This window comes from Pteropus medius, unplaced genomic scaffold, assembly GCF_902729225.1.
Source record: "Pteropus medius unplaced genomic scaffold, Ma_sr-lr_union100, whole genome shotgun sequence".
Taxonomy (NCBI): Eukaryota; Metazoa; Chordata; class Mammalia; order Chiroptera; family Pteropodidae; genus Pteropus; species Pteropus medius.
Window position 1 is genome coordinate 18945284 of NW_024356249.1, and position 14143 is coordinate 18959426.

General features: G+C 38.1%; 1 protein-coding gene across 6 annotated transcripts in view; it reads right to left on the bottom strand.

The window, feature by feature from the left end:
* Positions 1 to 14143, bottom strand: part of MET (MET proto-oncogene, receptor tyrosine kinase) — a 111802-nt gene that overhangs the window by 42126 nt on the left and 55533 nt on the right. For all 6 annotated transcript variants that reach the window (XM_039861004.1, XM_039860998.1, XM_039861002.1 and 3 more), the window contains 2 exons: positions 5977 to 6111; positions 5032 to 5205 (listed from right to left, as the gene is read on the bottom strand). In XM_039861004.1, coding sequence (XP_039716938.1) covers positions 5032 to 5205; positions 5977 to 6111 — 309 coding nt within the window. The remainder of the gene's footprint in view (positions 1 to 5031; positions 5206 to 5976; positions 6112 to 14143) is intronic.

A 14143-nucleotide genomic window follows, 5' to 3' on the forward strand; every position in this document is an offset into this window, starting at 1 on the left:
CTATCTGACATGCTGATGAAACAAGTTGTTTTCAGGAGATCCAGAGATGGGACAGAGAGCAGATTCAGCTTGGGTGAGAATGAAGGGTCTTCTTGAGCCACTCTGAAATGAATTTGTCTTCTAGGAAACTTCTGAGCTGAGGAAGACATACTCTAGACCCAGACTTCTACATGCTTGTAACTCTGATTATAACTCCTTCATGGGCCTCCATATCACACTCTGCCCCAAACTCCTTCATGGGCCCAAGAAGCTAAGCTCCAACATAAGCCTTGCTTGTATACCAGATGAGTGGGTGCTACATTTTGATAAGAAAGTCATATGGTAAAAATACCAGCAGCTTTCATAATATCAAACATATAGATGGTATTCAATACATATTTGCCATTCATTCATTATTTATAAATCATCTAGTATGTGCCAGGCAGCAACATGTGAATAAGTACATCTATTTCTTTATATTTGTTAATTCACATTTATTGATTTGCAATTTTTTCTTCAAATATGGTCACTATTTGATATATATCAGTTGATACTTAGCCTTTAAAAAATGATGTAATATTTAATATACTCAATATGTTATTTCTATTAGAAAGAGATAAAAACAGAACTGGCGAGAACCCCAAATGTGATCTTATAACTGCACCCAGCACTTACAGCCTTTTCTTTGATTCGAGCTGCTTTTGCCTAGATAATGGTATTGTGACTCACTTGGTGTTTTTCCCTCTGCCCTTATCCTTCTATCTTTGTACGCCTACTCCCTTAACCATTAAGCTTTAAGACATAAGGTTAGGGCCACTGTCAAATCTTTTAAGACTGAAGCCTCAGGTCTATCTATCAGGAGGACAGTAACTCGGCTGCATTAAGGATAACATCTTGGCTTTAGGTGTGTTTCAGCCCCAGGCCCATCGAGGAAGAACAGCCCCACAGGACCAGGACCAGGACCAGGACCAGGACCAGGACGGGACCAGGACTGGATGGGATAGTGCCATGGCTGATTCCAGAACTGGACACGATGATGAATTACCCCATCCTTGTTCAATCAGCAGTACCCACAACCCAACTCCCTCAATTTCCATGACTAAGGATTTTTCCCCTATATAATCCATCCCCTGGAGACACCCAGGGGTGGGGTATCAGGTCTTTGAGTGGTAGCTCACCTGTGTCTCTGGGACTTGCAGCTCTTGAAGCCTTACTTTCTTTGCAGCAAAACTTGTACCTATCTCACTGACTTAGACGCACGCAGGCAAATGAACCCCTTGCTCCAATAATGATCAGTATTATAGTAATGTTTCTAATGATCTCCCTTGGCACTATTTTACATCTCATTTCTAGGCTTGATCACCTTCCCCCTTGTTCAATGTTAAATAAGTAATAGGTTCGTTTTATCATTGCAGGTTCAATTTTGGTGTGTTAGAAGTAAAATTTGAAATTATTAATAAATCTGCCAACTGTAAGATAGCATTAGGCTCTTAGGAAGTCTATGAGACAAAGATTATTAGACTATAACTATTAAAACAAAACAAATTTCCAAGTTAAAAATAAGCTTCTCTTCAGCAGTTCTGTGACAATTGAGAAAGGAAATGCTCTTTTGGGGGGACATATTGTAAATTGTGCTGTAAAGTACAATGGTGGGAAAACAGCACCGCTACAGACACAAAAACCAGTAAAGGTATTTGTTTAAGGCTAGTTAGTGAAAGTCTAAAAGTGTTCTTTTGTAATTTAGAAGGGCTTTTAGCAAAATTCAAATTTGCAAAGGTTCCCATCCCTCCCAAGTAAATAGTCGCAAACCGAAGTCTTAACTTATCCTTGTTTACCAAGCCTCTTCGAAGTCTTAGCTCAGTGCTTTTATGATAGCTATTTTTCCCATTAAGATCCATTACACAGTTAACTTACCTCGTCTATGTCTAACCAAATGAGAACTGCTAGGAAAAAAAATATATTTATTATTATGTTAGAAATCCAGCAGAAGAATAAGACACCTAACCCTCCCAGACTCTCTTCAGCCTGAGGCGGTCACATAGCTGCTGTTCTCTCTTTTAAAGAGGAAACTTCCCCATAGAAAACAGCTGCCTAAGGCCCAATCCCACTGGCTAGATCCCCTTTTCTATGTAAAAATTGAAGTCTGTCACTCTACATCATTACTTTCTATATAAGGTAAAGGGACTGGGTGATGCTTTGACAAAAGACACTGAGAGGTATTCAACTGGTGCACTGGCAATAGAAATAGCCATCATAAAATCTCAGCTAGACCATCAGGTTTCAAAAGACTGACTTAACTAGCTTTTCTCTCCAGACTGAAATACTAGAGGGGGACATCTAGGATTTCCCATAGTTTATGGAGCAATGTTTTCTCTTCCTGGGGAAAAGGAAGGAAGCAGAATTGGACTACACACCCTTGGATAGAACCAACAATTGACTGGCACACTGATTATCCTGAAGGGCAGAAAGACTCTGTGGGAAGGAATTGCGTGTCTGGCACAAAGCAACAGAGGCTGGGTCTCCCACCTGTTTGGACAGGGGAGAAATAGCCACAAAAGTAGCTATCACCCTCTAATTGGGTGAAAATGATTTAAATGGTCATGTTTTCAAAATCCATCATGCTAATACATGAGAAATCTAGAAACAACAAAAAAACTTGGAAAATTAAAATTTGAAATGTATCATAGTAACGTAAGATATTAACAAGGGGAAACCAGGTCAGGAGTATATAGGAAAACAGCAACAACAACAAAACTTGGAAAATTAAAATATGCCTCTTCAATAGGAAAAAAGTCACAAATATATTGGTAGTAGTGTATTGCCTGTATGATCCCTCCACCCACAAGATATTGTTCTTGCTTCTTATCTGAGTCTTCTGATCAATTAATAAACTGTTTTATTGTCTCACTGGGACTGAATTCAATCCAACAAGATATGACAATTCTATTTTGATAAATTCAGAATACATTGGAAAGTGCTCTTCCTTTGCAGAAGCATTTCTTATTGCTCTTTAAGATCAGATAACATGTTTGAAACAAAATAATGGGCTTGCAATCTTGAAATCTCTCATATGCGGAACTGCAAAGAATTTCAGCCACTGAACATCACGTACCTTGAAAAACAGGTTAACTTGCATTTACCAGAAAGTGAAACTTTATACGTTAGCTGGGTTTTGTACCTATAGAGTTTAAGACAGATAAGAAAAAGATGAGTAATCTGTCTTATTTTTTTACAGTAAGAATGCTGAATGTCACGCTCTGGTGCAGCATGAAATCTTCCTAACAACGATGAACTGAAAGGGGTTTATGGGCTCAGCTGCAGTATTTTTCTTCTAACCATACAGCCCCCACCTCACCGACTGGTGCGTGACACAATGCAACCATTTAAAATCGCCAACTAGAGTGCTGGAGCTAGGAAAGGTGAGAGAGGTGGAAGATTCAAACATTATGAGAGATCTCCTGGTTCCAGAAAATTCTGAAATATTTACTCTGTTTTTAACCATTTTAATATAGCTTTCATGACTAATAAAAAGAAGCACATGGGTCAAAATTCAATGTTTCAAATGTACAGGTTCACAATCTGCTCTTTATTTAAAACACCAGCTTGGATATTTTTGAAATGAAGTTGTGATTTAACTGTGCGTGTGTACACACACACACACACACACACACACACACACACACACACTCTCTCTCTCTCCTCATATCTCTTTCATGGAATAGCTGAGCTCAGCTTTCTACTGTCTCAAATTGCCAAGGCTGTGTGTTTAAAAAAGCATTAAATTGCTTGTGGTTTAAAAGGTATATTAAAGAACAACAAAGAAAAAGGTATATGAACACTATAGTACAAATTTAAGTTTGTTTTCGTACTATCTTCTAGTTTATTCTCTGGCCAATCAAGCTAAGTCTTAATACTTGTGTCACACCCAACAGAAAATAATTTTGTTTAAAACCCAGTCACTCAGTGCAAATCTTGTCCCAAACCGTAACTAAATGAAAACAGCCATGCACTTGGGGGCGGTTCCTGTTCTGACTTGTACTCTCTATTTACTTGGGCTTGAATCAGGCGACCGAGACCTTTAACTTGAATCTTTCACAAGAATCATTTACTAAAGTCCAAATGCTCTACAGTGCAGACAGAGAAAATACACACTGGGTCCTTACCAGGGAAGCAAAATATGTTTGGATCAAGACGTTTTAAAAACTGTCAGGGAGATTTTCATAGTGCCAAATATATGCTTAAGCAAGTAAGGCAACAGGGAGGGACAGTGGCTACAATACCAGGGCTGAAGTACACTGCAAGAAGCTAAGTTCTCTAATAGCAGGAGGCACTTCTGTTGCATTCAGGACTGTACCTCCTCAATGTCTAGAAGAGTGCCTGCTGCGTAGTATGCACTCAATAAATATTTTTGGAATAAATTAAAGGATAAAACGGCTCACAGAGTACAGACATTAGTATAGCTGCACCTTGATGGCTCTTCTAGGAACTTTGAGAGAAGGTGCAAGCCACCCATGGGTATTGACTTGCTTTCCACATTGCCCTGGCAAATAACTTCTTATCTGTGACAAGATGAGATCAGACAGGAAGAAATCTTTTGTCCTGTCTGCCCCAGCACTGCTGGGATCTCTAGCTTGCAGAGTTCAGGCTAGGGCTCTGGGTTATGCCATAAGCAGTCTCTGTCTTTGGTGGAGGCTCACGTCCATGCAGCTGGTACATAAAAGGGGTGGTGGGGAACCACGGAAGGGGTGAGTCATGAGGCAGCAGGTCCTAGTGTGGGGAGCAATGCTGCTTGTTAGCCACTACTCTTTTATTCACATAGCAGTAAGGAAGAGCAATTGGCAAGGAGAGAATCTGCTTAGAGAGTGTGAGGCAAGCACTTCAGGTGCAAGACTCAGGAGGTGTGGCCAGACACCACCCCAAAGGAAACACCAGGAGGCAGACGGGCCTTTGGCTGATGTCTCACAGCTAAATCAGTAACCTGACTTCTGAATTTTTTTTTAATGGGATATATGTTTACCAAAAAACATATTGATAGCTGCCAGAGATTCCTACCTCGTAGATTGTAGGATGACAGATGTCCTGAGTCCAACTTCCATTGGGGCATTCCTCCAATCGCACGCATTTGTCGTGGCACCAGCCACACTGCACAAAGGGAGGAGCAGAGAGACACTGACTGCAGGACTGGAAATGCTCACAGCCCAAGCCATTCAGTGGGATCTTGGTGATCTGTGAAGAAAAATGATGGAGAGGGCTTCTAGAAGGTTTTCTGTTTGTTTGTTAAATAAAAACTAAATACACCAAAGATACATGTAAATATAATTTTACAATATTTACTAGAGAAAGCACCTAGGTATGCAAATCATGTAATAGTAAGTGATAAAATTAAAAAAATCAAATTCCTTTCTTCCCTCTACTGTTGGCATGTATGTGATCGAAGTTAGCATTACTGTCCAGTGAACACAAGCATTGTCCTGAAATTCTAGAGGTTCTATTAAGTAGAAACATTTTGCTCTGTCTGAGACAATTTTAAGATAACAAGAGAGTATAATTTAAGCAGCTGGAAAAAGCACTTGAACCCCTGGGAAATTCTAAGTAAGTTTACATGTCATTCTGCATCAAGATGCACTTCCTTCTCTTGGAGAGAAGGGGACACTGGCTGGCATCAGATTCTACTATGTATTTTAGGATTTATCTGCCTGCACTAGAGTTCTTCCCTTAGGACTGCAATTCTAATTTTGTGTGTTTGTTTTTCTCATTGAGAAATATAGGACAAAAGGAGAAGTACACATTACGAATAAGATCTCCCTTAGGTCCAATTTTCCCTGAATAAAAATTTAACTGATTTCAGAAGATCTCTGAAATACTCAAGGAAGAACTTGATAGAGGAGAGATGAATCCAAGATAGAGAAGTTAAAAAAGGGTCACGTAACACTGGTTATAAATATCCACTTAGGAAGAACTGCATCCATGGTACCTCCTCGTGCAAACAAGGCTTACCTTCTTCCCAGTGACAACCAGTGTGTAGCCATTTTGGTTTAATGGGTGCTCTACAATCACTTCAGGAGACACAGGGTGGGAATCCAGGTGAAAATTCACATGAGGGGTTGATGATCCTGATCGAGAAACCACAACCTGGCAAACAAAACAGAAAACACCTCTGTTCCAACAAGGTCAGTTTAAATATAAGTGGAAAATATGGAAGATAATGGTAATAATAGACTAGGAGAGCTTGTGAGTGTCTGAACTAAAGGGCCAACAGTTTATCTCATGTAAATCAATATGGCATCTTCTAATCTCCTGTCTTGAAGACAATTCATCCGAACCCCCAAGACAGACATTTCCTATGATCTCTTAATGGTATCTAGGGGAGGGGATCTTCTAGTCGATCAGCCAGCACATGCAGACAAATCCTCACGATTGTACTGGGAACTGGAGGAGCCAAAACTCTCCCCAGAACAGATGACCTCACTTATGCTCCAAGAATTCTGGATTATTTTTTAATCTATCCTCCTGACTCTCCCCACTAGGCAGCTTCCCTTGACGTAATGGAAAGTGTAGTGAATGGGATTCTGGAGACCTGGATCTAGTTCCAGCATTGCTACTCTTAAGCCATATTTATTGATCTTTTGAGGTCAGAATAGGCCCTCGGCTACTTTGAAATGATAGGCTGTCATTTTTACAAACCATTGTCCAACCACATGGAACCACTTGGGTTATAAATAAAGTTCTGCCTCTTAGCCTGGTTTTATAATAAGGTCTGATGGTTTTAACAATGCTTTGGAAATGAGATTTAATAACTGGTGTCATTCTCGCTTTCAGGTATTTCTAATTTGGGATACTTCTCAGGTATATAATTTCCATCTGCCCTGTTGCCAAACCCAGTAATAATGAAGTCCGGGGGTGAAATCAGGACGACTATCTGAGATGAACATTGTCTTTAGAATACATATGATGTATTGTTAAATAGTATACTTGAAACTTATTTGATTTTATCAACCAATGCCACCCCACTAATTTTAATAAAAAACAAGAATGGCGCTAAGAGAGATTTTCATTCTTAAATGGAGGTACAGGAGACTGAGCACAGCTCTGGGTTTGCAATTGACTTTGTGAAATTTCTCTACATCCCAAATACCCCTTTAGGTTGCACTGAAAGTGTATCTATTTGCCATGGGTATGAAATCACAGGATAAACATGGGTATCTAAGAGACTAGGATTAAATAATCACTCCTTTTATCTCATCTTTCTCATCCATAAAATGGAAATGAAAATCACAAGACTATATTACTGCTTAGTACCCTAACATAGTCGCACACAACACATAAATGTTCTGGGGAATCAGTAGTAAATTTTTTTCTTTAATACAATAAAGGAGTCAAATAGCCTGAAACAACTTGGGAAAAGTCCCAAAGCACCTAATTTGCTCCCAGAGAACGAATTGTTGATAGAGAAACTAACCAAGTTCTTATAGAGGCAAAGAAATTAAACATCATGACTTTTTTTCCTAACATCTGTTTTACCCCAAATATTCAAAACATCTCTATTAAGCAGGGTGACGGTCTTTGCACAGAAGTTAAATGATGAATCAAAGATCATCTGGTCAGAATGGAAAAGGGTAGAAACTATTGTTATTCCTAAATTAGGGCCAAATAGGTATTTGTGACTTTTGCAGGCAAAGTAAAAAGTTCAGTTACCAGTCCTACCTCCCTCTGGGTGCTGCATATAAGCAGAGTATCAGGACGTCAGACTACTAAAGCCTCTATCCCAATTATCCAGGTTTCAGTTATCTAATTTTTCCATCTTAACTCACTTCTGGTGCTCTCCGCCTTTTGTTTTTCCTAAACCCTACCCTCTTTTCTCATATTTTCCTGATTGTTGCCAATTATTCCAAACTACAAAGATTAAAAACCAACCAACCAACCAACCAACCAACCAACCGAAAAACCTCTTCTCTTATACATGAGTCAAAAACAAAACAAAACACAAGTCTCTCTTAATTCTCTGACTCTGTTCTCTGCCTCCTTCTGTGCTTTCCATTTCACTGAAGATTATTAATCCCTATGAACTCTGCTACAGATATTTGCATTTTGAGTCTGGCTCCCTTGTATCTTCCATTCTATTCAGACCTGCTACACAACAATTACCTGCTCGTACCTTTTTCTCCTGTCTTCTTGCTCTTTTTAATATATTTTCCTGCATCTATAATAAGCAATCTCTTCTTAATAACTAGGTCATCATCTTTGACTTTATCAAATATCCAAAGCCCATCCAAATATTTGCTTCCCAGAAAGGATTAAGCTTTCTCTTTTCCTAAAGAGGTTTTTGCACCTCTGGAACGTATAGATTGATTTGGTGCATTCCCTGACTTTCTGTCTGGAGAGCATTACATATATATATTACATATATACACACTGTGTGTATATATGTGTGTGTGTGTATATATACGTATACACACACACACACATACACACACATGTATACATATATATGTGTGTATACATATACATATGTGTGTGTGTGTGTGTGTGTGTATGTAAGGAGAGATCTGAATTTACTTAATTTTGTTTTTAATTAAGCTGTTTTATATATATCACTCTCATAATAGTTAACTGAACCAGGCATTGTGCTAAGTACCTTATATAGATATTTTGTTTACTCCTCACAATAATCCTGCAAGGTAGGTATGACTATTTCCCACAAAGAAAATACAAGAGAGAATTTTAGCTAGAAAGTACAAGGAGCTTTATCTAATACTTGAATCCGTGTGCTTGACCTCTCCTTAAACACTCAACTGCTACACTCTTGGAGCACCAGAGTAAATACCAACAAAAAGTTTAAACTCTGAGCTCCTAAGAGCCACGTGAGAGTCAAAGCATTAAAATAAATTTCACAATATATTTGCCCTGCCAAATACTCCTTGTTTTAGTAATATTGGCTGCACAAGTTAAGTGTGCCTAAGGAGAAAGACTCCACATCTAAATAACTTCTGAGGGCATGAGGATTCAAATGTTACTAGCCCAGCTGGCAAGCTCTACTTATGAGCTAGGATGAGTGTGACTTGATAGAGAAAACGAGATGAACCAGAGAAGACAGGAAGGCTGTGTGGAAAAGTCAGAAAGTGTTTGGAATTTTGAGCAGAGGTCATATTACAGAAGCAAATACCTTCTTAGTTGATCATTAGCCCTTTCTCTGCAGGGATACCTACAGCTATAAAACGCCAAGAATGCTTTTCTGTTAATTCCTCTCTTTCACTGCCTGTCTAAATTGAGTAACCACTCTCAACACCCCTGAAGCAATGTTTGCAAGAAATTAGGAGTTCCTTTTCATTGTCATAGAAATAGTTCTAGGGACAGAACTGAATCTAGCATCTAAATTTAATTCTTACGAAAAATCACCTGGCAGTCTTAAGTCAATTAGTATAAACAGAAGACAGGCAATTACCTTTTGAGTTTCTATTGTGTTGACAACTTTAGTGTTTAGCTCTCAAAATTTTTTTCTTTAATGCTCTTGAAAATATAAGACTAATACGTTTTGGGGTGGAGGGGTAAGGAGGGATCTGAATTTACTTGATTTTTATAGCTGTGACCTCAAATTACTTAAGACAGGATATGGGGAAGAAATGTGTGTACAAATAAAATAAAACCTTTGTGGCTAGGCCCCAAAATTCAAAAGCCTGAACAAAGTAATTTCGTGTGATATATCTACAAATACATATAGACTAGATCTCCTCATCTCACACATAAGACTTTTGTTTTTAATTAAGCTGTTTCAGAATTTAATTTTCCTTAAGAGTGGTGAATACAATTTAACATAAAATATTTGTATGTGGCTTTCTGTTTAGTCTCCCTATTTTTTAATAAAAGTGGACAATTCAACTGTTTTTAGTATATTCACAGATTTGTACAACCAGTTTTGGAACATTTTCATTACCCCAACCAAAACTCCACATCTCTCAGCCATCACCCTCCCATCTTCTATGTCCTCTAGTCCCTGGCAACCATTAACCTATTTTACGTCTCTATAGATTTTCCTATTCTGGATATTTCATATAAGTGGAATTCTACAATATGTGGTGTTTTGTGTCTGACTTCTTTCACTTAGCATAATGTTTTCGAGGTTCATCCATGTTGGAGCATGTATCAGTACTTCATTCCTTCTTATTGCCAAATAATATTCCATTGTATGGATATACCACGCTTTATTTATCCATTTAACAGTTGATGGATATTTGGGTTGTTTCCACTTTTTGGCTATTATGAATAATGCTACTAAGAACATTCATGTACAAATTTTTGTGTGATCATGTTTTCGTTTCCCTTGGGTATATATCTAGGAGTGGAATTGCTGCATCTTACGGTAATTCTATGTTTAACCTTTAGAAGAACAGCTAGACCAATCTCTGCAGGGGCTGCATAGTTCCACATTCCCATCAGCAATGTATGGGGGTTGCAATTTTTCAACATCTTCACTGATATTTGTTATTTTCCATTTTCTTGATTATAGCCATCCTATAATCAAGTGGTATCATTGTGGTTTTGGTTTGCATTTCTCTACCAAATGTTTTACTAAATTAAGTAAAAGGTAAGTTTGCTTTTGGAGGTTCAGTAGCCTTCCATTCATTCATTCCTCCTCCCTAAGACTGAGTACTTGGCTGGGCATCACCTGCTAAGCTCCCCAGTGTTCTGAAGAGCATCCCCTCATGGTCAGACTAGACTTGTAAAACAGGGTCCTAGAGAGGTAGAGGTGAGGGAAGGATAGAAGGAACAAAACTGGAGTCTCACTGGGAGAATCAGTCAGAGTGGGAGATGTAGCACACTCCCCAAGAGCTGCTGTTTTTTGAAGACTGAAGTGAATTTTCCTTTTATAAAATCAAAAAATATACAGTTCTATTTCTAGGCAAATGGGACCTTTGGTATTATATAGATTGATTTTAATTTAAAAGTTAAGAAAAATAGAGGATTTCTATCAAGGAATAAAGAAAACTTCATTTTTAGTGAAAGATAATGCAAATTATTGGAGTTTGAGACTCAATGAGAAAAAAATATGAGCTGAGAGGAAAAAAAATGTGAGCGAAGGCAATGACACCATTAAGAAAGAGACTGGGCTATAAATGGATGTGGTCTTAGGATCCCAGGAGTAGGTCTGCTTTCCTGGTTCCCAGTCAAGTCTGGCACATGGGAGATCCCAAAGGCATGTCTATTGCCTACACATTTGAATAGACTGAAATGAGAAGCTCACTCAAGCCTTGACGAAGGATGGGGTTTTAAAATATTTCAAATATTTAAATAACCTTCATGAATTCAATCTGTATTTTCAAGGCATGGCTTCTGATGCCTCTTGCTTCTTGCCTGCTGCAACAGTCTGATGTTTGTGTCCCACCAAAACTTACATGTTAAAACCCTAAAAGCAATTTGATGGTATTAGGAGGTGAGGGCTTTGGGAAGTGAATAGGTCATGAGGGTAGAGCCCTAATGAATAAGATTCGTGCCCTTATCAAAGGGATCTCAGAGAGCTCTCTTGCCCTCAGCAAGAAGATGGATATCTATGAACCAGGAAGCAGGTCATCACCACATGCCAGACCTGTTGACACATTGATCTTAGACTTCCCAGACTCCAAAATTGTGAGAAATATGTTTGCTGTCTAAGCCACCTAGTCTATAGGAATTTGTTATAGCAGCCTGATCTGACTAAGACACCTGCTTTAGGTTTACTATTTTCTTCAGTATGTGAGAGAAAGTGGTGTTTGTTTAGAAAAAATTTGAATATGAAGAGTAATTGTTTCAATCAAGGTAAACATCTACTTCCCTGGAATAGAAAAAAAATGAAACATGAGAAGTAGAAATTGATTAGTACTGACAACTCAAAATTAAAATGTGGTAAAACAAAGGACCAGGTAGCAAAAGTTGAATTAAATGAAGCTTCACTCTGTTCTTCCTTCACTCTTTTTGGTAAGGGCACAAGTGTTTCTACACCAACTTGATACTACAAAGGACAGGTATATACAAAAAGCAAAACAATTCTCCTTACTATTATAATCCTGATGTGTGTTTCAACTTTTTGAAATGAGTCAAAGTGAGTCAAAATGAGTCAATACCAGACTAGGCCCTTTGGAAAAAAAAAAAAAAAAAAATCAAGCATCTAAAAACCAAATAAGCTGGTAAATTCGTAAAAATTTAAAAATAACCAATACTTTCAAATCAATATTCCAAATATAGTGATTGTAGAATTAGCCGACCTATACAGAGTATATTTGTTTCTGAGTTTTAAAAGTGACAAAAGTTAAAAAAATAACTACTGATATATATGTTTCATGTCTTAAAATATCTTTCCACTCTTTCAAAAAGGCACCCAAACAAGAAATCCCAGTTACTCCATGCTATCAAAAACAAACCAAAGTTTAGCATTTTCCCATGGTTTCAAATATTTATAACGTTTTAAATTTCTATGCATGCAACAGTGTGTAAGATAAATATATTTTAAAAGCATGCCTTAACTCATTCCAGTAGACTATACATTAATTTTTAATTATGGACATAACTCCGAAGTTATTATTTATAATAGATTCTTTTTCGCACAAAAGAAATTTCAGAACTCATGAGTATATTTTCTTCTGAAGAAATATACCAAAGCTATCTTTCTTTAGGGATGTAACTAAATCAATAATGTGCACATTAAAAAAGAGGCAGATGACATTTTTATCTGAGTATTTTATAAAGGAGATGGGTAAGTCAGCAATCCATAAAGAGAAATGTTCAAGTTCGAGCTTCATTTGGCTCTGTCTCTTGCCGGATGCTCACAGCATTGATTAATTGATGATCTGTGTCTACATACTCTAAAATAGCAGTGATCCCAAACACAATGCATGCCACAGGCTTCCAACATAAAGCACTGACAGGCCATGATTGTGACATAGGAACTGAAGGACTCTGAAGATAGAAGGTCACTAGATGAATGGATTCAGTTCTTACTGGAAGCGAGTAATTATTCTCAAGTTTACTGATTACTAACATAATTCTTTAAGTAATGGTCAGAAGTAATGATCACGAGCTAAGGATGTCTTTTTCGGTGATCCCTACCTCTTTAAATTTCCTGCTTAAGATGCAACGGGTCCAGTTAAGAGACACAAGAGAAAAGGGGTGATGAGTGATAACAGCAATAAAGAACTGGGGATAGGGAAAAGGGGGATTGGAGAAGAGCAAGGAAGATGCCAAAGGGCCTAATGACAGCTGTGATAGTGCCCAGGTGGTGGCCACTGTATGCAGACAAGGTAGTTGTCCAGTGAAGTTAGTGAAATTGAACTTGAAACAAGTCTTGAAAGTGACTCTCTACCCCCACCCATCCCTGATCCACTCACTCCCTGTCCTGACAGTCATGCACAAATATTTTAATAGCAATGCCTTGCATCTAGAGATTAAAGGCCTTATACAAGTGCTGTAAAAAAAATCAAGCAAGCATTGTTTTTGGATGTAGATTAGACGAGGAGCTCAGAAGGGGAGACGTGGGCAATCCCTGTGATTAGTCCTGTGATCTTCACGAGTATCCCTCTTCCCTCTCCCACGTAGCCTCGCACACTGCGCTAATGTTCCTGAGCCTGATTCTTTTCTAAATCCCCACCCCCTGCAATTTTGTAGGAAGGCGCGTTCTCATTGTTTATTTATACTCTCGAATATTGCTTATCATATTATTTTACTTCAGAGCATCCCAAGAGAGTGATCACACAAATAAAAATTGTTTTTGAAATCTATAACTATACTGACATGGCTCTACAGATAGACTCAAATATATGTACAGGTCGGTATATTTAGACATAGTTGCTCCTGTATAAGTTACACATGTTTAAATATTAGAAACATGTCAAAAATGTCTTTTCCACCATACATATAATATTGTTAGCTAAACAATATAATTCTTTCTAATCAAATAACCACTGTGAAATACCTGATTCACTTTGCACCCGACAGCTGGGGCTGTAGCTTGTATTCCCAGCCAGGGCACAACGTAAGCACAATAGGAAAGGCAGAAACAGCTGCAAACTCTTGGGAGAAAACATTTGTAAAGCAACTTTGCCTTCAGGCTTCAGGGTAGGAAGGAAGTAAAATCATTTTACTGTTCCTTTTCATGTATGGCAGCTGTTTTTGCAAAAAAAAAAAAAAAAAAAAAGTC